Source organism: Scyliorhinus canicula, chromosome 1 (assembly GCF_902713615.1).
Source record: "Scyliorhinus canicula chromosome 1, sScyCan1.1, whole genome shotgun sequence".
Classification (NCBI taxonomy): domain Eukaryota; kingdom Metazoa; phylum Chordata; class Chondrichthyes; order Carcharhiniformes; family Scyliorhinidae; genus Scyliorhinus; species Scyliorhinus canicula.
In genome coordinates, this window is record NC_052146.1 from 23729885 (window position 1) to 23756087 (window position 26203).

Here is a 26203-nt window from a genome sequence, read left to right on the forward strand (position 1 = left end):
TAATACTTTTCACTGTACCTCATTACACATGACAATAAATCAAATCATAACCTGAAACATAGGCGTTGGTTTGTAAAGCGCAACAATGCCAGCAGCGCGGGTTCAATTCCCGTATCAGCCGGAATATGGCGACTAGGGGCTTTTCATAGAAACTTTATTGAAGCCTACTGGTGACAATGTTATTATTAATTCTGTTTTTTTCCCTTTGCGCAGCTGCTGCCTAACCTGACGTGTATTTGCAGCATGTTTTGCGTTTATTTTAGGTTTCCACTATCGGCATCATTGACCAAGCGCCAGTCCAAAACGCTCAACTGAAAACGGCCCCGCCACCTGACGTTCGGAGGACCAAGCGCCCTCCCGAGAGGTATCCCGGCATGCCTCCCGACAAATGCCCGGGCAACCGGAGGACGCTGTGACGTCGCAGCCTGACGTGTCGGGCTTGGCGGCGGCGCATGCGCTGTGCATTAAGATGAGCTGTGCCAGTAATGGTGGCCCGTCGATTGCGGGGATCCGTGTAGCCGGCGAGTGAGGTAACGCGAAGCTGCTCTTCATCATGCCGGGCATGGAGACCTCGTCGATTTGAAGCCGTCGGTTGTCCAGTGTATTTTCAGAGCTGGATTAATCGGGGCACGATCTTTTTCCCCTTCCCTCCCCCTCCCACCCCCTTTGCCCGGGCCTTGTCCTCATCCCCACCTCCCGGTTCGGCTGCCTTCTTGCCAAGCCGGGTTTGTTTCTCCCTTCCCCTATTCCCACCTTCCCCGTTTCAGATCAGCAGTATGTCTGAGGACGGCGTGGACAGAGTGATTAAGGTAAGAGTGAGAACGTGTGCATCACTCCATGGTGGTGCCGGTGACCCCAGTCAGTGGATTGGATGGGGGCACATCAGCAACAGCCCCATTCATCCTGACAATGGCCCGGTGGCGCCGACAAGAAATGTAGCTTTAAATGCTACATGTGGGACGTGTGCGTCATCAGGACTGTTGCTCACACTTCTAGGCTGTTCCTTAATTTCTACCTTGACAACAGTCTGCCAGCTAGCCGGGGGGGGGGGGGGGGGATCCAGAAGTGCACAATAGACCTGTGAACTCGGTTACCCGGTGTGACCCGTTGAATCAGAGGCAGCGAGATAAAAACAACATTAACATGAGCTTTCAGAATTTTGAAGAAATGTCAGCGGTTAAGATTCATGACCACTATTATTGAGACAGCTTGGAAACTCATTAAATTGAACTTTTAAAGGAACAAGATATGTCAAATCTTAACTTCAAAAAGAAATTCCATTTCCACTTCTTCTGCTGGAGATAATAATAATCGCTTATTGGCACAAGTAGGCTTCAATGAAGTTTCTGTGAAAAGTCCCTATTCACCATATTCCGGTGCCTGTTCGGGGAGGCTGGTACGGTAGATGAAGACTCACGGATAGCATAAGGCTCAATACCTCAACCTAATGGGTCACTTAAATAGGCCTTACTCTAAATGAATCGAACCCTCTTAATGGAGTTATAGTTGTTTTTAAATTAACGTTTTTCTGTTGGCAAGAAGCTGTAGGTCCTCTGGATGACTTGACTGTGGATCAAAGTACTTTTAAGATTAATCTTGAGATTTCTTTTGGGCCTAATTTGTGCACTCACCGGTTTTGCAAGGCTCATAGTGATGTAATTAAATATTATATTTAAATATAATTTAATTCAATTATTTTTATTGAAACACAAGATCCTGAGGGGACTTCTCAGAGGATGTCCCCCCTTGTGGGAGAGACTAGAATTAAAAGACAGTTTTAAAATAGGTCTACTATTTAATACAGAGATGCAATTTTTTTTTTCCGAGGGTTGAGGATCTTTGGGATTCCATTTTTCCTGGAGAGTGTCGGGGTCAGGGTCATGAACCTCTGCCTTAAAAATAGTCAATGGGTTATTGTGGAGCTGTGACTACAATCAGATCCGGCATGCTCTTAATCCATATGTATGTATGTACATTTTATCAGTCCTGTAGTTATTGGATGGTTTTTAATATTTTCTTGAAAATGGTGATAATGAACCAGCATCCCTTTGGAGTTGTAGGGGACAACCTACCTTGTTGGTTTTTAATGCTAGGGTGTTTGGCGGAGAACAGCTCATCTGCCCTAGATGTGGAAGTAGAAGCAGAAGCAACATTTTTCCAAAAATGTAATATAGCTATTGCGATTATAATGTGGATAACAACTTCAGGTATCAACATGCAAATCAAAGATGTAATTGTCTGTCTCACCACAACGTATTAACACACTAATGCTAATACACTAATGCTGCTAAGCTGTCGCTCATGACTAATATTTAAAGTGCAGAGTGTTAAAGAACTTTCAGATTTTTTGCTGTGTGTGGAAGAAAAGGTTTTGAATCCAATACCTGTCTGGTTTATTTGGCCCGTAGCTTTTTAAAATGGAATTTCTTTTAATAATCACTTCTTGTCACAAGTAGGCTTCAGTGAAGTTACTGTGAAAAGCCCCCAGTCGCCACATTCTGGCGCCTGTTCGGGGAGGCCGGTACTGGAATTAAACCCTGTTTAGCCTATTGTGCTAAACCAGCCCTTGTTTGTATTGGAGTCAATACCCTTGTGTTGAATGCTGAGCCATACTGCGTGTTCAATGGATTTTCAGTTATTACACTATAAAAGGGTTCAAAGGTGTTCCTGCCAATGACCTATCATAAAATAAAAATTGTGCATCTTGATAGTCTATGGGTGCTTGTATAAATGTTTATTACTAGAAAAAAAAAAAACATTGTGCTGTATAACACAGACTATTGCATTGGGGACATCTATTCTGGAAGTCTGGCACAAGGGGAAATATGTGCCTCCCTTCATAGTAGAAAAAATACGTGCAGCGCATTCTTTGCAATTCAGCAGTATAATCGTTCGCAGCTTTTAGTAGAGTATTTGAAACAGAAATGGTCCTTGCAAATTTCTTCTGGCAACAATTGTTTTGCCATATGTCACACATCAACAACATCACAAAGCCAGCTGGATGATCCATGCTCTTATTAGTGAGAACTGTCTGGTGATATTATTCTCACAGATGTCTCCCTTCCATCCCATAGTTCCATACAGCTATATGGCTATGGTTAGCACATTTTGCATTGATTTGTTGATGGAGCAGCTGGTGGAGTTTTTGAATAACAAATTCCAGCAACAGAGGAAAGAGGGCCCATGAAGGATGTGGCTAAGGTGGTGGAGCTGCTTAGGGTGGTGATTGAGCGACGTGCAGCAGAGGCAGGAGGCTTAGGGCCTGGCGATCCAGAAGGTGGAAGAGACGATGGTGGCGTACGTGGCTCGGCTGACCTCGCTGGAGGCGGAGATGGTGATGAGCACGCAGTGAGGCCGAAAGAGAAATTGGAGGACCTTGAGAACTGCTCCATGAGGCAGAATTTGAGGATTGTTAGGATGCCGGAGGCATTGAGGAGAAGAGGCACCAATTATGTGGTGAGCATGACTGGAAAGGCTGGTGAGGAGGGGGCCTTTTGACCGGCCCCTCAAGGTGGCTCAGGCGCAAAGGGTGCTGAGGAGGAAGCGGCAGGCGAGGGAGCCGCCAAGGAAATAGTAGTGAGACTGCATCAGGTCTGGAGAAAGAAAAGATCCTGAGGTGGGTGAGGCATTCCAAGGAATGCACCTAGGAGGGGAGTGAACTGTGGATTTTCCAGGATCTGGGTGCAGAGCTGGTTAAGCAGAGGGCAGGTACAACTGACTGTCTTCAAGAAGGGGGGTGGAGTTTGGGGTTTGTACCCCACCCCCTTGTGGGTGACGCATCAAAAACGGGAATTGTATGAATCGCCGGAGAAGGCGATGGACTTTGGGAGGCCATTGACTGGGAGGAGTGTGAGGAATGAACTTTGGAGAGGAGGTTTTTTAATATAAATTTAGAGTGCCCAATTCTTTTTTTTCCCCCCCAATTACGGGGCTATTTACATGGCCAATTCACCTACACTGCACGCTTTTGGGTTGTCGTGGTCAGACCCATGCAGACATGGGGTGAATGAGCAAACTCCACACGGACAGTGACCTGGGATCAAACCCGGGTCCTCGGTGCCGTGATGCAGAGTTGTTGACGGAGGTACTAGCATTGCGAATTAAGGACTGTGTGCCGGGGGTGGTAGAGGAGGATTAAACAGGATTTTTAAAGAGAAGGCAGTTATTGCCGACTGTACGCAGGCTGCTTAAAAGTAATTATAATCCTCTCGGAGGGGCAGGATGTAGAAATAGTGGTGGCAATAGCGTGGAGAAGGCCTTTGATCGGGGGTGGAGTGGCATAGTTGCTGGGGGGGTTTGGTTTGGGCAGGGGTTTGTGGATTGGATTCAGCTGTTGTACAGGGCGCAGGTGGCAAGTGTCCATCGACTAGATGAGTTTGGAGTACATGGGGTTACTTGGTGGGGTGAGACAGGGCTGTCTGCTCTCCCGTTGCTTTTCGCCTTGGGATCGAGCTGTTGGCAATGGCGGTTAGGCTGTCGAGGGATTGAGGGGGCTGCTGAGCATAGCGTTCGCTATATACGCTGATCTCTTGTATATCTTTGGTCCGGTGGGTAGCATTGGAGGGATTATGGAGATTTTGAGGAAAGGTGCTGTGGAAGAAAAATCGGTTAGGGGGTGGTTAGAGGCAGCATTGTGCAGGGGATGAGTTTGAGTGCATTGTTAAAAAATTTTTTTTAGAGTGCCCAATTCGGTAATTCGTTTTTTCCAATTAAGGGGCAATTTAGCATGGCCATCGACCTACCCTACACATCTTGGGTTCTGGGGGCGAAACCCACGCAAACACGGGAGAGAATGTGAAAACTCCACACGGACAGTGACTAGAGCCGGGACCGAACCTGGGACCCTCGGCGCCGGAGGCAGCAATGCTAACCACTGTGCCACCATGCTGCCCTAGCGAACTATCGTTGGCACTTCTTCATTCTCGTTGCTCAGATACTCCATGAGTCCAGTGTAGGTTTCGCCGTTGCAGGTATTCTTGGATGTTATGTCCGAGGTTCTGGATGCGGAGATGGTGACATTTGGTGTGTTGGAAGATCCGGAGTCTAGGTTTGGGAGAGAGGCCGATGTATTGGCCTTTGCCTCCCTGATAGCCCAGAGACAGTTTGTTGTGTTGGCAGGATATGGAGCCGCTGAAGGCAGGGGTATGAGGAGTAACCCGTTGAAAAAGGTTCAGGTTCGCTTTCTGGTAGTCGATAGGGCCGCATGGTAGCATAGACCAGTGCTCACAGCTCCAGGGCCCCAGGTTTGATTTCCGGCTTGGGTCACTGTCTGTGTGGAGTCTGCATGTTTCTCCTATTGTGTGCGTAGTATCCTCTGGGTGCTCCGGTTCCTCCCACAGTCCAAAGATGTACAGGTTACGTGGATTGGCCATTCTAAATTGCCTTTAGTGTCCAAACAATGGTTCGGATTGGGTTACGGGGATAAAAGGGGATAGGGTGGAGGCATGGGGCTTAAGTAGGGTGCTCTTCCCAAGGGCCGGTGCAGACTCGATGGCTGAATGGCCACCTTCTGCACTGTAAATTCTATGATAGATGGGGGTGGGGGGGGGGGGATTTGGTGGTTGTTGTTGCTGATATTCTGTGTACATATGTAAAAAAGCCATGAATAAAAATATTTTAAAAAAGAAAACCCCAACTATATCCTAATAATCCCCCCTAACAGCTGATGGTGACTAACTCTCTGAAAAAGGAAATGAATGGCTGCCATCTCTAGTAGAACCCATCTACCAAACCTCATGGTGTACTTGACCTTTTCCCAAGGTATAGAAAAATCCATTAGATCAGCCAGCACATCGAGGCGCTGGGCGGAGTGGAAGAACTCCATCTCAGCAGAAACTCACCTTCTGGCTATCACGAGCGAAAGGGAGGACAGGACATCAGGCCTTTTCCCCTGGCTGCAGCACTGGCGAGTCTGAAAGCCCGAAAATGGCCACCAGCGGACAAGGCCCATTTCGATACCAAGAATCCCTGACATGATGCTAAAAAAGGAGACCCAAAAGCCGACAAGCTTTGGACAGGACCAGAACATATGGGTATGATTCGCCAGATCCTGTCCCTGAGAACACTGAACGTACCTGTCTATCCACCCCTGAGAAAAAAGCCACTTGACTTACTTCTAGTCAGATATACCCTGTGCACCACCTTAAACTGAATCAAGCTGAGCCGAGCACAGGAGGAGTAGAGTTGACCCTGGTAGAAGCCTCACTCCATACCCCTACCTCAAAAACCAGACCCAGCTCCCCCTCTCCTTCCTTGCCTCCTCCAGTGGAGCTACTCGGCAGGCAGGATCTGAGTGTGGATATCTGGAATCCAACAAACCTACCCTCGATAATTACATCCCCAAACCTCTCCAGCCCCTCCTTCCCTCCTCCAGTACCAAACCACGAGTCCAAATCCTTTGGCACAAGTGTGATTTCCGAGATGGGTGTTGGAAATGATAGAAGCTGAGCCTAAAATGCTGCCTGAACTGTCTACAAATCCATCACCACCACCACCGGACTCGAGGTAGATTTGCAGGAGAAAGCAGAAGCAAGGCAGTTACCAAGACCATAAACTAGAACCATGACAAGCCCACCTCCATGCCCCCCCCCCCCCCATATGGCTTTCTCCCAATAGTCACCCACCCTCGAGCGTCACAGCTGGCCCACCGTCTTATCTGTTGAGAGTAGCTCAAATTCTGTCTGCAATTTCTTCCTAGATGCCAGCAACTTCAATGTAGGGGCAATCAAATACTGTCAGTCCACTCCTAGAATGGAGTCTACTAGCTTCTTCCATTCCATCCTCCCAGACTTATCACTTTGTGACTTAAAAGAAATGATCGCTCCCCTAATGACCACCTTAAGGGCCTCCCATAACGTAAAAGAGGAGACAGAGTCACTCTTGTTGGACTTGATGTACTCCCCAATGGCGGAGGATATGTGCTCACAAACTTTTATCTGCCAACAGCCCAGTGTTCAATCTTCACGGTGGGCGTTGAAAGGGACCCAGCTCAAACACTAAATCCACAAAATGTGCAGCAAAGTCTGAGATGACAGTTGCTGGGTATCCCACTGTCTTCACTCCAGAGAGAAGAGACCTACCCAGTACAAAAATGCCTATTCAAGAAGAGACCTGATGTACCTGGGAGAAGACCATAAAATCCTTATCATTCAGTTGTAAAAACTGCCCACTGGCCTGCCAGCCCCCCCCCCCCCCCCCACACACACCGATCGGTCCCAACTAGGGTCTAAATAACAAGTAAAGTCTCCCCCCAAGATTCGCTGATGTGAATCTAAATCAGGAATAGAGGCTAGTAATTTATTCCTGTAATCGTATCATCCCAATTCAGAGCATAGACATTGACTGGGACCACCACCAGGTAATCGCCAAAGACCCTCTGATAATCAAGTTTCTCCCATTCGGATCTGACAGGATCTTAACAGCTGAGAAAGAAACCCTTTTATTTATCGTAAGAAGTCTTACAACACCAAGTTAAAGTCCAACAGGTTTGTTTCATACACTAGCTTTCGGAACACTGCTCCTTCCTCAGGTGAAACGCCGGCATCTCCACATCATGGCTTTTATTTATCAACAGTGGTTCCCCCCCGCCCCGGGCCCTACCATCAAATCCCGAGTGGAATAACTGTCCCACCCAACCCTTCCATAGCTGTATCAGGTCTCTGACCTGCAAATGGGTCACCTGCAAAAACACCATATCAGCATTCAAGCTCTTCAGATGAGCGAATATCCTTGATCACTTAACTGCGCCGTTCAATCCCCTCTCATTCCGAATGACTACCCGAATTGGGGGCCCTCTAGCCCCCCCCAACCGTACCGTAGTCAGCCATTTCAACCAAGCCCCCATCGAGACACAACAAAGAACAAGCTGTAGTCACCGTCAATAAATCCACCCCATCTCCCACCTCACATTAACACCACAGCCAAAAGTCTAAACAGTCAATAGCCGAACAGCAACCCCGACCGCATCTATCCCTAACCCTGGACAAAATCAAACCCCTATGTCATCATCTAAAACCTATGAGCTGCTGTTACCCCCACCGCTTCAGTTCCGTTATCTAACTTCTTCAGCTAGCAGGGCAACTCCTGCCTGCGACATATAGTAATAAATAACTATAACAACCAGCCCCCGCCCACATCCAACCTTAATGAACAAGAGGAAACACTCATTCTATACAAGAACAATAAAATACAAATTGGTATAAGAAACCCCAACAAGTCCGCAAAACTACAAGCCCTCTCCGAAAACAGCAAGATCTCATACGTAATACGACTGCGATTAACTTCCCCCAGTCCATGCTTCCTCACGAAAGCATAGGCCTCTTCCAGCGCCTCAAAATAGTAGTCTTTCGAATTATAAATAACTCTGAGGTGTGCGGGGTAAACCTGTAGGGATATTAAATATGATTAATTTTTAGTTATGGGAAAATGCATTGACACTCTTAAGGGTGTGAGCTTGCAACATGCATGCCAAATGATGTAATCGCTTCCACGTGATAAATTCCCAATCTCAAATTGGTAGTTAGGAAGAAACAGTAATTCAGTCGCAGTGGGTCAAGGAAAATCGAAGTTGCCTCATTTTTGTTACCATCCTGGCATCTTGTTACAGTAGAGCAGTGCTTTTCAAACTGTTTTTCCCCGGGATCCACTTTTGCCAATGGGCCAACCTTGGGACCCATGCCAATCGAAGTTCGAAATCCACATCCCGTTCGCTTCCCCAGTTTTCTCTTGAGTCCAGGCAATGGTTGGGACGCTAAAGCGTCCTTGCCCCAGACACAGGAGAGAAAGGAAATCATCTCGTTTTTCTGTTCTTAATCACTGCCTAATAGCTCCTGGTGCTTTGAACTTATGTCAACATTAAGTGAGGAGAGGATAATTGAACATGGAATTTACAGTGCCGAAGGAGGCCATTCGACCCATCGAGTCTGCACCGGCCCTTGGAAAGAGCAACCCACTTAAACCACACACCTCCACCCTATCCTTGGAACCCAGTAACCCCACCTAATCTTTTTTGGACACTTAAGGACAATTTAGCATGGCCAATCCACCTAACCTGCACATCTTTGGACTGTGAGAGGAAACTGGAGCACCCGGAGGAAACCCGCGCAGACACGGGAAGAACGTGCAGACTCCGCACAAACAGTGACCCAAGCCGGGAATCGAACCTGGGGCCCTTCCGCTGTGAAGCAACCGTGTTAACCACTGTACTACCATGCTGCCCCCAAATTGAGCTAACCGGCCCCCAGAATACGAAGTACCTGAATTTAAAACCGACCAGGTGGGGATTAGGTCGATGTCAGAATGGGTGCTCGGCACATGTAAGGCGCCGGGTTCTATTCTCATGTCCCCATCCGAATATTCTTAATCGGGTGGCACAGTAGTATAGTGGTTAGCACTGTCACTTCACAGCTCGAGGGTCCCAGGTTTGATTCCAGGCTTGGGTCACTGTCTGTTTGGAGCTGTACTTTCTACCAGTGTCTGCGTGGGTTTACTCCGGGTGCTCCGGTTTCCTCCCACAGTCCAAAGATGTGGATTTACAACACTAAATTGCTCTTCGTGTCTAAAAGGGTTGGGTTGCGGGGATGGGGTGGAGATGCGGGCGTAAATGGGGTGCTCTCTCCAAGGGCTGGTGCAGACTCGATGGGCTGAATATCCTCCTTCAGCGCTGTCAATTCTAGGATTCTATGACCATATTGGAAATAGAATCCATCGAGTCTGCACCGGCCCTTGGAAAGAGCACCCTACATAACCGCCACCCTATCCCCGCAACCCAACCCAACCTTTTTGGAACCAAGGGCAATTTAGCATGGCCAATCCACCTAACCTGCACACCTTTGGACTGGGAGGAAATCCACACAGACACAGGGAGAAAGTGCAAACTCCGCACAGACAGTGACCCAAGCTGGGAATTGAACCTGGGGCCCTGGAGCTGTGAAGCAACTGTGCTAACCACTGTGCTACCGTGCCCCCCCATCAGATCAGGCAGCACGTCATGGCTGTGATGGAAAGTCATCAACCTGAAACGTTCAGCCATTTGTTTTTTATCACTGATCTTTGAAACACTGCTCAAAGCTAAAATGAAGAATAAGAGAAAGTAAAAGCATATCCTTATTCCGCCATCCTGTGTCCCCTTTCTCAGTGACACGGTGTCTTCCATATCCAAAGTGTTGAAACCACTGAGAGTTATGTGAGCTGGCTGAGTTGTGCGATTGAATACATCCGCCTTCACAGACACTTGAAATCAGCATAACTGGGCAGGCATTCAATTAAAATAGAGGGAGAAGGGAATGACAGTTTTCATGGTCAGTGGTATGGAGGGATTTAAAACAAATATGTGCGGAATCACAAAACAGTCTGAATCCCATTTGCAGATCTTTCTACACAGTTCCAATGCTTGCTTGTATTCAGCAACTAGAACAGAATTCCAGATAGGAGCATATAAGTCCGAGCCAATGTACCTCTCTCATTTAAGGAAAGTTGGTGACTCACTCCCTTAATCAGTAGACGAATGAATCAAGTAACAACGATATTTATGATCTTGCCAATCCTGCCCTTCACAGTTGCCTCCCGTGTTTTAACACCCTACGCTCATCAGCGTCCGACTTTATCACATTTACAGACAGAAATGCTGAACTCAAATTAGCAAAGGATTTTAAGATTATGAAGCCTGGTGGAACCCCGGGTGGAACATGCCAGCCGAGATTGTGAACTTTCGCCCCTGACCATCTGCGTCAGGGCGAGTGTATTCCAAACACTGCAATATGGGCAATGCAACCAACCGTTAAAACAAAACCAATTTCAAAATAAACTCAGCTGTGGACTTTGCACAAACTGCAAATTGATTAACACTGTACTTGTCACTTGTGCGAGGGTAGCAGTTGATCAGGGGAATAGATAGAGTAGACAGTCAGAGACTTTTTCCCCGGGTAGAACAAACCATTACAAGGGGACATAAATTTAAGGTGAATGGTGGAAGATATAGGGGGGATGTCAGAGGTAGGTTCTTTACCCAGAGAGTAGTGGGGGCATGGAATGCACTGCCTGTGGAAGTAGTTGAGTCGGAAACATTAGGGACCTTCAAGCAGCTATTGGATAGGTACATGGACTATGGTAGAATAATGGAGTGTAGATTAATTTGTTCTTAAGGGCAGCACGGTAGCATTGTGGATAGCACAATTGCTTCACAGCTCCAGGGTCCCAGGTGGCCTCCTTCTGCACTGTAAATTCTATGATAATCTATGATTAATCTAGGACAAAGGTTTGGCACAACATCGTGGGCCGAAGGGCCTGTTCTGTGCTGTATTTTTCTATGTTCTACAAGCCCCGTTTTGTTCTCGCCTACAGTTGTTGACACATGGTCACTTCCCCTGAGTTGCATTGACTCTAGTGTGATCTTCTTGATAAATGTACGTCCACTAGCTCCCATATCCCCAAAACCAAATTACTTCTTTAAAATAATTAAAGGAGCAAAATTGATTTAAAAAATGAATCTGGTGCAATAAGCTAGAATTCCTAACTGTCAAATCTTTCCTCATTGTAATTGTTTAAGGAGAGGACTGAATTGACATTTTGGGGAAGGTTTTCCCTTCAGACTTCTGAATGCAATTGTTGGGAAACTCTGCGCTAGCAGCTGATGGGCAGCAACGAGCAGCAATACGATCCTGCCTCCGTGACCCTTATCACAAAAACCCGCGGGTCGCGACCCCCACTTTGAAAACCCCTGCAGTAGAGGATATGGAAAGACCGGGAAACAAATGAGTTAAACCTTTTAAAATAAACACTTTTGGTATGTCACTGGTGGAATTAAACATTTGACATTATTATAATACAGTACCATAAATTATGAAATTATACATTTTTTTATGACCATCAAACTTGAGGATTGTGACTTTTACATTGGTGCAGTCTAATGTTGTTTGGCTGTCTTTTTTTAATGGTCATTTTGCCTATGATGGAACATTTACTTTTCTGGCTGTTGTTTATTTTCACTGCCATGTTACTTTGATTCCTTTGGCTGAGCACAAACAAAGGAAAAAGGAATCAATTGAAATCCGGCTCAGAAAGATAGCAAAAAATAATTCTGGAAAGGCCAAAAGTTACATATAGAACGTATTGGAGCGCACTTCCAGATGTTAGGATGACGGATGAGAACCCCAAGCAATTTTTTTACATTTGTAAAACTGAGGAAAGGATACTTCACCCAGGAGTGATGTCTCTGATCAGTATGTAGGCATCTTTTATGTAAAAACAAACTTTAATTTAAACACAGAATTAACCACATTAACATCAAAGAAATAGCTTTACAATTTCAATAAAACAGTTCTTGAATGAAAGGAAAAACTTGAATGTACTATCTACCTTAATTCCAATTAAGCAACCCAACGCAGTTCAAATGCCACTTATAAATAAAGTTAAGAAAACAGATTACTAGCTTAGATGTGCAGACCTTTGGAGAAAGTTCCAGTACTTCTGCTCAACCTAACAGCATTTGACAAAACTGCTGTTCAACTTAAAATCCTATGACAGAATGCAAAACTACAGACAGGCCTGGCTCCTCCCATTAATTGCATCATCTGTATTCCCCTAAATTCCATGATCTGCTTAGGTATGACTAAGTGCAATCCCTCAGAAATTATCTGCACTCCAGGAAACCATCCAATGTTCCATTAGCCCTTAATCTGTAACCAAGTAAGTGGTTGGAATGGATGAAACCCTCACTGTTTTATGACACCTTAATTACAACTTTAGCAAATAGAGTTTTTAATAATATTACTGCCACAAATATAATATATAACCGTTTCTACATTAATCACTCAGAAAATAAATGCACAGTGAGAGATGGAGATAATTGCTGATTAGACTTTTGTATCTGCTTTTGTCACTTTAATCTAGTATTCAGCATCCACTGTAAATCCCAAATCAGAGAAAACTGCAACTCCTTTGAATTAGAATCCCAAACCATAGAAGCCTTATTCCTGACTTGTATTAGAAATTTAATTTTCACTTTTCCTCCTGTTGGGAAATAGTTTTGATGAGCCTCACCCAAGTGGCTGTTTCTTTGTATGTTTCTGCGTATAGGCAGAGTGTTTTTGTGGTCTACTCAGCTGCACGGGTATTCCCAGATGACCTGCAAACTGCTTCCCAACTGATATCAAGACATATCTTTCAGGAAGTGGTCTTCCTGAATTTAAAAAAAAATAATTGTCTGTTTAGTGATCAGGAATAGAAACCCTGTCATTTAAAAAAATATTTTCTTTGCCTTCATCTGTGTCAATGTCCCCAAACCATCCAAACTTAGCCCTTGACACAGAACCAGTTGTCGTTTTCTACCATTTTTCCTGGCCGGGATTAATTAAGTCAGTATAGGCTAAACATTGAATGCAAGTTCTTTTTGGTCTTCATGCTCAATTTCATATCAAGAATTAAATTGGCAGTGATTGAGAGTGCCCCAATATTAAATGTTCATATCTTAATTCTGGGGTCTGTCCTTGAATTAATGTTTTTAAAATCATTGACTCCTGACAGTGCAGAAGGAGTCAGCCCATCGAGTCCGCACCGCGCCCCCCCCCAAAGCGCACCCCACCCCATCCAGATTTCCCCGCCCTAGCCCTGTAATCCCACCTAATATTGGAACAGTTGGGACAATTTATCATGGCCATCCACCTAACATGTAGATCCTCGGACTGTGGAAGGAAACCGGAGCACCCGGAGGAAACCTACGCAGACGTGGGGAGAACGTGCAAATTCCATACATTCACCAGCGGTTGGAATTGAACCCGGGTCCCTGATGCTGTGAGGCAACAGTATTAACTAATGCACCACTGAGCTTTCCTTATTGCAATTATGACTCTTTGACTGTGGGAGTGCATCACACTTTAGTCTGCTCATATTTCCATCCAGGATCTGTGCACTTTATCTTCTAGCATGGAATCACACAATCGAATGATTGAGAGTGTGAATCTGCAACAGATTTATCACTTTACTACTCCCAGGGGATTTGAGGCAATATGGAAACAAGTTTTGGATAACTTAATAGAGGAAGAATGCTAGGAAAATGTTATTAGTAACAATGTGGGTAATATTTTTGTAATTCCTTTTCTTCTTTTGGGTAATACTTGCATAGAATATACACTATACATAAACATACATTCAGTCCAACTGATCCATGCTCCACACAAGCCTCCTCCCTCCTCTGAGGGTAAAGAGTATTTTCTAAATTCTCTATTGGATTTTCTTTTAGTGAATGTCTTGCATTTATGACTTCTAGTTTTGGTCTCCACTATAAGTATCTGCCTACCTCTACCTCTTCCATAATCTTCAAACACCTATCAGGCCACCCCACAGCTGCCTTTTGTTCCAGAGAATAGAGCTCCAACCTTTTCAATTTTTCTCCGTTCTGGCGTCATGGACCTTCTACTGTGTTTCTGTAACTTTTTCTTATAATATGGAGACCAGGGGCTGGATTCTCTGCCGGCAGGATGCTCCGTTTTGCCGGCAGCCTGGGGATTTCCCGGCGGCGTGGGGCTGCCCCACAATGGGAAACCTCGTTGACCAGCCAGCGTGACGGAACATCCCGCCGGGGTACTGAAACAGAATTGTGGCGCGACGGGACGGAGAATCCAACCTCAGAACTGTGCTCGAACTAAAGTTTAATATAACTTTTTAAAAAAAATTAAAATAAAAAGAGTACCCAATTCATTTTTTTCCCCCAAAAAGGGGCAATTTAGTGTGGCTAATCCACCTATCTTGCACATCTTTTGGGTTGTGGGGACGAAACTCACGCAAACACGGGGAGAATGTGCAAACTCCACACGGACAGTGACCCAGAGCCGGGGTTGATTCTGAATAAATTGCTTTGCCAGAAGCTACTATTTAATTATACCAAGTATTGTTCCAGAGATATTTAGTTTCTTGGTCTTGCTTTAAAAAGCCACATTGTAAGTGGATGCATAGTAAAGAGCTGCTCCCAGAGATTAATTTATGTAACCATAGGGTTTACTTTCCAGCACCAATCAAAAACATGTATTATCTGATGGGTGATTTCTGGCAGCTGTTTCACAAATTCTTTCACTGCAAGAGTGGAGAAGATTGTGTGCCAAAGAAGGTAGTACATACATTCCCCAATTGGAAACTATGGTTTAATCAGGAGATTCATTCCCTACTGAAGGCCAGGTCTGAAGCGTTCAAGGTGGGCGACCCTGACCTATACAAGAAATCCAGGTACAACCTCCGCAAAGCCATCAGAAATGTAATGAGACAATACCAGACTAAGCTAGAGTCACAGACTAACGCTACGGATTCTTGTTGGTTGTGGCAAGGCTTAAACAACATAACCGGCTACAAAACAAAGCCGAGTAGAATCTCTGGCAGCAATGCACCCCTCAATGTGTTCTATGCTCGGTTCGAGCAGAGACTATCAAACCGCTGTTGACTGTCCCAACAGCCTCAGATACACCCATACCTACCATTGCAGCTTCGGAAGTCAGATCGGCCTCGTTGAAAATGAACCCGCGGAAAGCGACAGGTCCTGACGGAGTCACCGGTCGTGCACTCAGATCCTGCACGGACGAACTGGCAGGTGTATTCGTGGACATTTTTTTTTTTTTATTTAGAGTACCCAATTCATTTTTCCAATTAAGGGGCAATTTAGCATGGCCAATCCACCTACCCAGCACATCTTTGGGTTGTGGAGGGTGAAATCCACACAAACACCGGGAGAATTGCAAACTTCACATGGACAGTGACCCAGAGCCGGGATCGAACCTGGGACCGCAGCGTCGTGAGGCAGCAGTGCTAATTCTTGGACATCTTCAACCTCTTTCTACTCCATTACGAAGTTCCCACCTGCTTCAAGAAGACCACCATCATACCAATGCCAAATAAGAACCAGGCAATGTGCTTCAACGACTACTGTTCAGTGCCCTTGACATCTGTCATTATGAAGTGCTTCGAGAGGTCGGTCATGAGACACATAACGCCATACTCCCAGAATGCCTTGATGGACTGCATTTCGCATACCGCCACAATCTGTCCACAGTGGATGCCATCTATCTGGCCCTACACTCACCCCTGGAGCATCTCAACAACAAGGGCTCCTACGTCAGACTCCTATTCATTGACTACAGCTCTGCCTTCAACATCGTAATCTCAGCCAAGCTCATATCAAAACTCCAAATTTAGGACTTGGCTCCTCCCTCTGCAACTGGATGCTTGACTTCCTGACCCATAGACCACAATCAGTAAGGATAAACAACACCACCTCCACGATAATCCTCAGTGCGTGGCTCCGCAAGACTGCGTACTTAGCCCCCTACTAGACTCCCTATCCACATGACTGTGTGGCAACATTTGGCTCCAGCTCCATCTACATATTTGCTGATGACACAATGTTAGTTGGTCGGATCTCAAACAACGGTGAGTCAAGAATACAGGAGGGAGATAGAGAACCTTGTGGCGTGGTGTAACAACAACAATCTCTCTACCTCCAACGTCAGCAAAACTTCAGGAAGCAAATTATTGTACACACCCCTATCTCCATCAGTGGCGCCGAGGTGGAGATGGTGGATATGAGCTTCAAATTCCTAGGTGTGCACATCACCAACAATCTGTCCTGGTTCACCCATGTCAACACTACTACCAAGAAAGCACAACACCTATGCTTCCTCAGGAAGCTAAGGATATTTTGCATGCCCACATTGACTCTTACCAATATTTACAGATGCACCATAGAAAGTATCCTATCTGGCTGCATCACAGCCTGGTATGGCAACTGCTCATCCCAAGACCGTAAGAAACTACAGAGTCGTGAACACGGCCCAGTCCATCTCGTGAACGTGCCTCCCATCCATTGCCTCTGTCCATATCTCCCGCTGTCTTAATGAAAGCGGGCAGCATAATCAAAGATTCCTCCCACCTGGGTTATTCTCTCCAACCTCTCCCATCGGGCAAGGGATACAAAGGTCTGAGAACACACTGAAAGGTTCAAAAACAGCTTCTTCCCCATTGTTACCAGACTTCTGAATAACCCTCTTATGGACTGAACTGATCTCTTCACATATCTTCTCTACTGAGTAGTACTATACTCCGTATGCTCACCCGATGCCTGTGCCTATGTACTTACATTGTCTATTTATGTGTGTTCTTTGTTTTTTTCATGTATGGAATGATCTGTCTGGACTGAACGCAGAACAATACTTTTTTTTTTTAAATAATTTTTATTGAAATTTTTCGATACAAACATTTACCCCTACTACATTTTAAATTATAACACAACAAATCCCCCCTGGAAAATCCTCCCCACGCCCTCCCCCGCGCACGCACCCCCCCCCCCCCCCCCCCCCCGCGCTACCGGTCTAGCAACCAAACCGTTTTTCCCTTTCTGCCGATGGCCTCGGGCAGTCATTGCCCGCGACCCCCCCGCTGACGTGCTCCCTACGTTGCTATCCCATCCCCCCCCTCCCTTCCCCCCTCCCCCCTTTCTCCCCGGGTTGCTGCTGTTTCGGCCTCCTGTTCCTATCTCTGATCCAGAAAGTCAAGGAAGGGCTGCCACCGCCGGAAGAACCCCTGTACCAACCCTCTCAGGGCGAATTTGATTCTTTCCAATTGGATGAAGCTTGCCATGTCGTTTAACCAGGTGTTAACACTTGGTGGCCTTGTGTCCCTCCACTGAATCAAGATCCTTCTCCGAGCTACCAAGGACGCAAAGGCCAATATTCCGGCCTCCCCTGCCTCCTGTACTCCTGGCTCCACCCCAACCCCAAAAATCGCTAGCCCCCACCCTGGTTTGACCCTGGTTCCCACCACTCTCGATACCGTCCCCGCCACCCCCTCCCAGAACTCTTCCAGTGCCGGGCACATCCAGAACATATGTACATGGTTCGCAGGGCTTCCCGAACACCTAACACACCTGTCCTCACCCCCGAAGAACCGACTCATCCTAGTCCCCGTCATATGGGCTCTGTGCAGCACCTTAAATTGGATGAGGCCCAACCTTGCGCACGACGACGACGCATTGACCCTCTCTAAGGCATCCGCCCATGTCCCATCTTCTATCTGCTCTCCCAGCTCCGCTTCCCACTTGTCTTTCAGCTCCTCTATCGATACCTCCTCCACCTCCTGCATTATTTTGTAGATGTCCGAGACCTTCCCTTCTCCGACCCAGACCCCTGACAGCACCCTATCACTCACCCCTCTATCGGGAAGCAAGGGAAATCCTTCCACCTGTCGTCTGGCAAATGCCTTCACCTGCAGGTATCTAAACGTGTTCCCCGGGGGGAGCTCAAATTTCTCCTCCAGCTCTCCCAGGCTCGCAAACCTCCCCTCTATGAACATGTCTCTCAGAGAACAATACTTTTAACAGTACCTCGGTACACGTGACAAATCAAATTCTATGTACATCTCCTCCTCTCTTTCCTCACCCCAGCAAACGCTCTGTCTTTGCAACAGCATCATCTCTGACATGCCATGAGCAATGTGGTAGTAATGATGTGGATGTGCATGTTTTGCCCAGTTTTACCCTCAAGTGCTTCTCATCCCCATCCCAGATGTGCCTCCCTTTTGGAGAAGACTCCAGCTTCTCTCTATACCTCTCTTGGCTTTCTCTGAATGGCTCATCGACTTGCAATTATTTTGCTTATGTTACTGCTTAGCAAGCTAGCTGGGAGCTGATCTTGCCAATCTCCTGTCCAACTCTCCCTTCCTGGTGCTAATGTTGTTGACTTTGCCAGCAATTTGCTATCTGTGCCAGAATACCTGTTTACTCAAAAACAAAGCCCCTCAAATCCATGAACATATTGTAGATGTTGGATCAACATCAAGGCCCTGATAGAAATGTGGCTGTGGGGTGGTGACAAATTCTCCTTAATTGAAGCCTCCCTGCCTGATTATACTTTACACCACTTGCCGCACCTTGACTGTGGTGATATGGCCTTTATAATCAAGTCTTCACATGGACTGTAACCGTGCTCCTCTGACATTTATTCCTCCTTCGACCACAGTCACCCAAGGTCGGAATTGAACCGGAGTCCCTGGCGCTGAGCGGCAGCAGTGCTAACCACTGTGCCACCGCGCTGCCCCCTGAGTTACGAACATATGAAATAGGAATGGAGGTAGGCCATTCAGCCCCTTCAGATTGCTCTGCCATTCAATAAGATCCTGGCTGTCTGTTTGTGTTCAAGTTCTACATTCCCATCTACCCCAGTAGCCTTTGATTCCCTTGCCTAACAAGAATCACCTCCACCTTAAAGGTATTCAGTGACCCATCTCTACCATTTTCTGAGGCAGAGTTCCAAAAAGCACATGGAAAATTCTCCTCACCTCTGACCTAAAAGGATAATCTCTAATTTTACTGTCCTCTCCTGTCTCACCCTCCATATGAACTTCCCCACCCATATTCCTGAGCCTCTGGTTGACTATACCATCTCATGTTGCTACTCTCTCGCAAAGTCTTTCCTCCTTTAAACCATCCTTAAAACCTATCTTCTTGACTTAGATTTTGGACATCTACCCACAAATCTCCTTATGTGACTTTGTTTCATCTTTTGTTTTATGATGCCTCTGAGCATTTATCATGTTAACGGCACAACATAAATGAGTTGTACATTTCCTGTGTGTCAATTCAGGTGTTATGCTTCACATATGAAGGACAGTTGCACCTGATTGGCTCATGCTGCCTAATCTAACTGCAACAAATCACAGCTGAAGGACTGGTAAGAGTATAAATCAAACTTGAGGAAAGTAGATAGATAAGCTTGTAATGATGAACTGCATTGGGGCAGATAAAACACAGCAAAATCCACTTACATTTTCTCTCCGCTGAAAACCTACTGGCAAAAGTAATGTAACATGCCACAATCCATTAACAAAATTAAACCAGAACAAAATATTGATCCATGCTCATAGGGTTACGTGCCCTGGCTGAAGTTAATTGAAACTTTTTGAAAAGGCTTACTCTAATTTTGGGAGCCTACGACGAAATTGGAAGTATTTGGGCTGGGCTCAATGTTTGAGCTAGGATTTATCAACTAAAATATTTTGGCTTCTAATGTAAGAAATGGTAGCATGTGTGGCCCATCGAGCCTCCTCCACCATTCAATAAGATCATGGTTGAATGTCTACACCAATTCCACTTTCCCACCGTACCCCCATTTACTTTTATGCCCTTTAAGATGGTCAGGATTTCTTTTTAAGCCCTGCTCCCCCTCTCGATCTCCACAGTTGGTGAAGTCCAGCATCCTGAACATTTTGTATAAAAATCAGAAAATGAACCATGAATACACCATGAATTTTTATATAGTTTCCCTCAGAATCTAAGTACCTATATCCAAGGAGATTTTGAGCATGTGATTTGGTTTGAGTCGTCTCGGATACAATTTTGTCTTTCACTCTGCTCATTCTTTCTGTGGAATATTCTTTTGGCTCAGTTTTGTACATTCCAGGTTTGGGGAATCCTGGGTTCTCTGCATTGTTACTAAGATTGATCAACATTTGGACACATTTCCATTTCATCCTATTCCCTATATCATTCACAGGACAAGGGAATTATGCAATCTTGATGCAGCTAGAGAGAAAACCGACAACAGGGTTAGGGTGAAATTGAATATCAAGAACTATTTTGTCCAGTGGACCAGGCTACAGAGGTGTCCTGCAGTTAAGCATTTCCCAGCTCACTTGCCAACCATGTAATCACTCAAACAGAATGAGTGTTTACAGCCATGTCTGTAAACACATGATTTGTGGCTCTCCCATCTGCTTTGTGTTTTCCCAGAGGGCTGCCTTACATACTCCCAAGTGAATCTGAATCTACCCTGGCAACTCTGATGATCCTGTCTTCATTGCTTCCTCCCTCCTTGCCCATCTAGTTCACATTCTTCCCAGTCTCTTAAGAAGCAAGAGAGGAGATGAGAGACAATGAGTACCTGTGAAAAGGAAGGTGAGGTATAGTAAGAGCATGAAGTAAAGGAGAACGAAATGAGAGCTAAAACCAGGAAGAGGTAGAAATAACATGGGCAACCAGAGAAGGAGAAAAAGAAAGACCAGAATGGGGAGGAAGAAAAGGGGGGGAAATGGTGTACTTTAATTGTTCATGGGCTTACGCTCTGAATCCAGATGTATGACTTGGATTGATTCTCCCTTTCTACTTCTCTCTTTTGTTGGTCCTAGCCCCATCTTATTTCATATTGCTAGGCCGCTTCACTACCAGCCCCCCTCTCTGCTCCAGAGCCATCCCAATGCACACGCCCCAAGTATTTCTGTCCACCCAGTTCACTCATAGTTCTACTGACTTCATTGATTTCGGACTTCTTCATATTCTCTAAATGCAACTGATAATAAATTTACAAAATGCAATAATGCATCAGCCAAAATAGTTGTCCTTCCCTGAGGTAACCTACTGTTTACAACTGCTGACAAACCTCTATCTCTTTTCCCGCCCCCACCCCCAATTCTTCCAGAACCTCAACTTTGATTGCGCCCAATTTCCAGAGTTCTCTACTGTTCCTACTGCTTCAAATACTGGCAGACATCAGTAGCCTCAACCTATCCCATAGGTTGTCATGATTTAAGTATCCACTCTTCATTCTAGCCCGCTGCTACATCTCTGCTCCCAGAGTACTGTTGTGCCAGATGTTCCCAAGCTCTTGATTATTCTTAGGTCCACACTCTTAAGATTAGGTATCCTGCCTCCTATACTGCAAACTCAACATCAATTTATTGCATTTGTACTCCCCCATCTATCTCTCCTTTAGCTCCATCTTCTATCTCAATGCTCCATGTTGCAACATCTTTATGACAGCTTCTCCACATAGAAAATGTGACTAATGCTGCATACCAATTTATTGGAAACACTGAGTGATTAAAAGTTAGGAATGAAAATTGAATACATTGGTAAAGAAATATTGAATGCACGCGAGGTAAAACAATACTGAGGGAGGAGAGTTTAAAGATTAAAATTAAAAACTGGGAGGACAGTCCATGGCGCAGTGGGTTAGCCCTGCTGCCTCACGACACTGAGGTCCCAGGTTCGATCCCGGTTCTGGACACTGTCCGTGTGAAGTTTGCACATTCTCCTCGTGTTTGCGTGGGTTTCACCTCCACAAACTAAAGATGTGAAGGTTGGGTAAATTGGCCACGTTAAATTGCCCCTTATTTGCAAAACATGAATTGGGCATTCTAAATTTATTTTTAAAAATTAAAAACTGGGATAAAAGCTGTGCAGAATGTAGGATATTGCATGGAAAATAGTGCGGACCATGGAGAAGGAGCAGGGGCACGGAAAGAGACAAGATAGAAAGGTGGGCAACCTAGTAACACAAAGCATTAGAAAAATGGTAGAAATAGTTATGGGTCAGATCATTTTTTCACTCAAGCAATGCCATAGGTGATTATTTTAGAATACCTATTGTGCGCTATATACTTTGGCACACTTGGCATTTAAAATACTGACTAGTGCAATGTAATTGTGTGTGTCCATATTATAGACTAAAGCTGATCTGGGAAAATCTCTCTAGCCATTGAGTAGGGATAAAATTATCTGATACTATTATTCTCCCTTAACAGGAATCCTCCATATTAGATGAGTATGCGATTAATTGGACTCAGAAGCTGGGAGCTGGGATCAGTGGGCCTGTACGGTAAGAAAAACTAATGCAAAGCATTGACTTTTGAAGACTGCATTCTCAATTAACGTTAACCTGACATAATAGCAGTATCAGTAAAGCATAATATCTGAGGTTTGTACTCAACGCACTGTAGGCATTTTGTATTAGGATTTGATAAAGGATAATGAACAGTCTGACATTGTCATGGTTCCCCTCGACTTTGGAAGGCACCCTGACTTGTGTAGATCTTGTTTTGTTGGTGGTGCATGTCTGTTACAGGTGGTTGTGTGACTAATTTTAGATGAAACTAATGACATTTAATTAACACCTTTTGTATAACAACTGGCCAGTTTATTGAACAAGAAGTTTGTCAAACCTCTCAAAAATGTATTTATTTTCCCCTTCCATGGTGTTGGTACGCGGCTATAGGTCCAGTGAGAATACTGGATGTGGTGGTTGCCAGGTGACTAAAATTCGTCAAGCTTAAATTAAATGCATGTCTTGGGAGAAAACTGCAATCTGGTAGCACTAATGAATTATCTGGATTCTTTCCCTTTATTACTTAAGTTATTCCCAATAAATAATATATGCAAGGATCTTAATTCTCTTTTGTGTCAACCGCAGCTGTCCATGCAATTCATGCCCGAGCTATGCACGCAGATTAATGACAGTTGTGACATTATGCCGCTTTTGAAAGGATATTCAGTGTGTTTCCATGAAATTTACTTCCAACATATATTTGAGAGGTATCCATCATCCTCTTAAAAATATTGACTGAATGCTAACCCAGCCAAACTAACAGAGCAATTTGGTTTTAAATTACACAGGAGAAAGACAAGTTTCCTCTGTTTTGTGTTGAGATTTTCGCAGATAAGCAATCACCAGATGAAATCCTGGAATTGACTATACTCAGCACTTTGTTACCCTTCTCTGTATGAATATATTGAAGTCTCAAAATTATTATATAATATTGCACTAAGATGTCCATTCACTATAAGAATGATTTTTCAGTAGTAATGAGCATGTTTGTTTCACGCTGTTCTAGGTGCAGAGTGAAACCCAGTCTCCTTTCATCTATAATCAACAACCAGCCAAACAGTGATTACTGAGGCCATTTCTTGTGCTTCATCTGCTTTTCACTTGAGCTGCAAATAGCTAACTCAACGCAGGTTGAGAATTAATTCTCTGATCTTCTGGTTTGTGAGATTCTGTACTACACTGGGCGTTTCTTTCATTCATTAAGTTGTTGAGGAGCTGAAGTCGTGAAAGGGAAATTTGCAATGATGTGGATAACTAACAGATCTGATTTGGAAAAAAATTCTGCTGATTTTGGAAATGTTTTAGGATGGTATGTTTCAGATTTCTCTCCTGGCTCCCTTCAGTAAAGAGAGATTTCACTTCTGCAGGTACGTAGGGAAATTTGTAGCATGTCTATGGATTGGTAGAAAATTGTTTGACTATGCCAACCACTGATTTCATCCTAGTCTTTGAAGGATGGCAGAAAGACGCTACACTAGGCTGACTTGGGCTTTAACTGCAAACTTACTGAGTAGCTAAAACTGAAAAATATTAACATAATACAATCACAGCTCTTCTGCTAAAACCTTCATTTGTATGTTTGTTACCTCTGGACTTTAAAATGCCTCTTTGTCAAAGCTTTTGGTCGCCTGCTCCAGTATCTCCATTTGTGGCTTGATGCTTTACTTAAGGTTAGAATGCTTTTGTCAAGCACCGTAGGACATTTTATTATATTACAGGCACCGTATAAATAAGATGTTGCTACATTGGACATATTGGCACAGACGCAGGCCATTTGGTCCAATCACTCCATGTTGTAAAATAAAAGCTCAAGGTATAGGGCGTCGAAGAGTGGCTGGCTAACGGGAAGTAGAGAATAGGCGTAAATGAGTATCTTTCAGGTTAGCATGATGCAGCGAGTGGTGTGCCACAGGGATCTGTGCTGGGATCTCAGTTGTTTACAATTTATATAAATGACTTGGATGAAGGTATGGAATGGATGGTTGCCAAATTTGTTGATGGCACAAAGATAGGTAGGCAAGTAAGTTGTGAAGAGGACATAAAGCGGCTACCAAAAGATGTTAGTTAAGTGAGTGGGTAAAGATCTGGCAAGTGGAGTGTAATGTGGGAAAATTGTCCATACTGGCAGGAAGAATAAAAAAGAAGCTTATTATCTAAATGGTGAGGGATTGCAGAGCTCGAAGCTGCAGAGGGATCTGGCTGTCTTACTGCAAGAATCATAAAGCTAGTATGCAGGTACTGCAAGTAATTAATAAGGGGCTGTTTAGCACACTGGGCTAAATTGCTGGCTTTGAAAGCAGACCAAGGCAGGCCAGCAGCACGGTTCGATTCCCGTAACAGCCTCCCCGAACAGGCGCCGGAATGTGGCGACTAGGGGTTTTTCACAGTAACTTCATTGAAGCCTGCTCGTGACAATAAGCGATTTTCATTTTTCATTTTCATAATTAGGAAAGCTAATAGAATGTTATCATTTATTGTGAGGGGAATTGAATACAAAAGTAGGGAGGTTATGTTTCAGTTATACAGAGTACTGGTGTGACCACATCTGCGTACAGTGTTGGTCATGTTATTTAAGGAAAGGTGTAAATGCATTGGAAGCAGTTGGTACCAGATTAATACCTGGAATGGGTGGGTTGTCTAAGGAAAGGTTTACATAAACTGCTGGAGTTTACATGATTGAAACATATAAGATCCTGAGCGATCTTAACAGGGTGGATATGGAGAGGATTTTCCTCCAGTGAGATAATCCAGAATTAGAGGCCGCTGTGTCAAAATAAGGGGGCGCAATTTAAAATGGAGATGAGACAACATTTTTCTCTGAGGGTCATGAGTCTTTGGAACTCATCCTGAAAAGGCGGTGGAAGCTGAATCTTTGAATATTTTTAAGGCGGAGGTGGATAGATTCATGGTAAGCAAGGGGGCGATAGGATATCAGCGGTAGGCGGGATGCAGATTTGAGATTGCTATATCTGATCAGTCATAATCTTTTTAAATGGCAACTCAGTCTCGAGGTGCCCAATGGCTCCTCGTTCGCATGCCAGCATTTAACTTACTGGCTTTAATTTAAGTTTAAATTAAATTAATTTAAATTACCAGGGGCTGGTTTAGCTCACCAGGCTAAATCGCTGGCTTTTAAAGCTGACCAAGCAGGCCAGCAGCACGATTCGATTCCCGTACCAGCCTCCCCGGACAGGCGCCGGACTGTGGCGACTAGGGGCTTTTCACAGTAACTTCATTGAAGCCTACTCGTGACAATAAGCGATTTTCATTTTCATTTCATTTTTTTCAACTTCAGTTACTTGATTGGAGTTACCAACTCTGGCCATTTTCTAGGAGGTGTCAGCAGACCTGGCATCACGAAAAGCTGGTGGCATGGTGTGAGCAGGATCTAAGGGATTTTTAGAGAAGTGAAACAAAACCAAATGGGACATATTTACAGCACGGGTGAATAACGTCCCAGTTTAGCACGGGCGAATAACGTCCCAGTTTAGCACGGGCGAATAACGTCCCAGTTTAGCACGGGCGAATAACGTCCCAGTTTAGCACGGGCGAATAACGTCCCAGTTTAGCAC

The 26203-nt window shown here is 44.9% G+C and overlaps 1 protein-coding gene across 5 annotated transcripts in view; it reads left to right on the forward strand.

The window, feature by feature from the left end:
* Window positions 1-447: 447 nt before the first annotated feature.
* mapkapk5 (MAPK activated protein kinase 5) overlaps window positions 448-26203 on the forward strand; it is a 114594-nt gene continuing 88838 nt past the window's right edge. Inside the window, exons 1-3 of one of the 5 annotated variants that reach the window (XM_038773849.1) lie at window positions 448-809; window positions 5761-6032; window positions 22552-22625. In XM_038773849.1, the coding sequence (XP_038629777.1) occupies window positions 5973-6032; window positions 22552-22625 (134 nt within the window). In that variant the 5' untranslated portion in view covers window positions 448-809; window positions 5761-5972. Of the gene's footprint in view, window positions 810-5662; window positions 6033-22551; window positions 22626-26203 lie in introns of all 5 variants that reach the window. The other 4 variants (XM_038773618.1, XM_038773536.1, XM_038773447.1 and 1 more) reach the window with 4 other exon arrangements.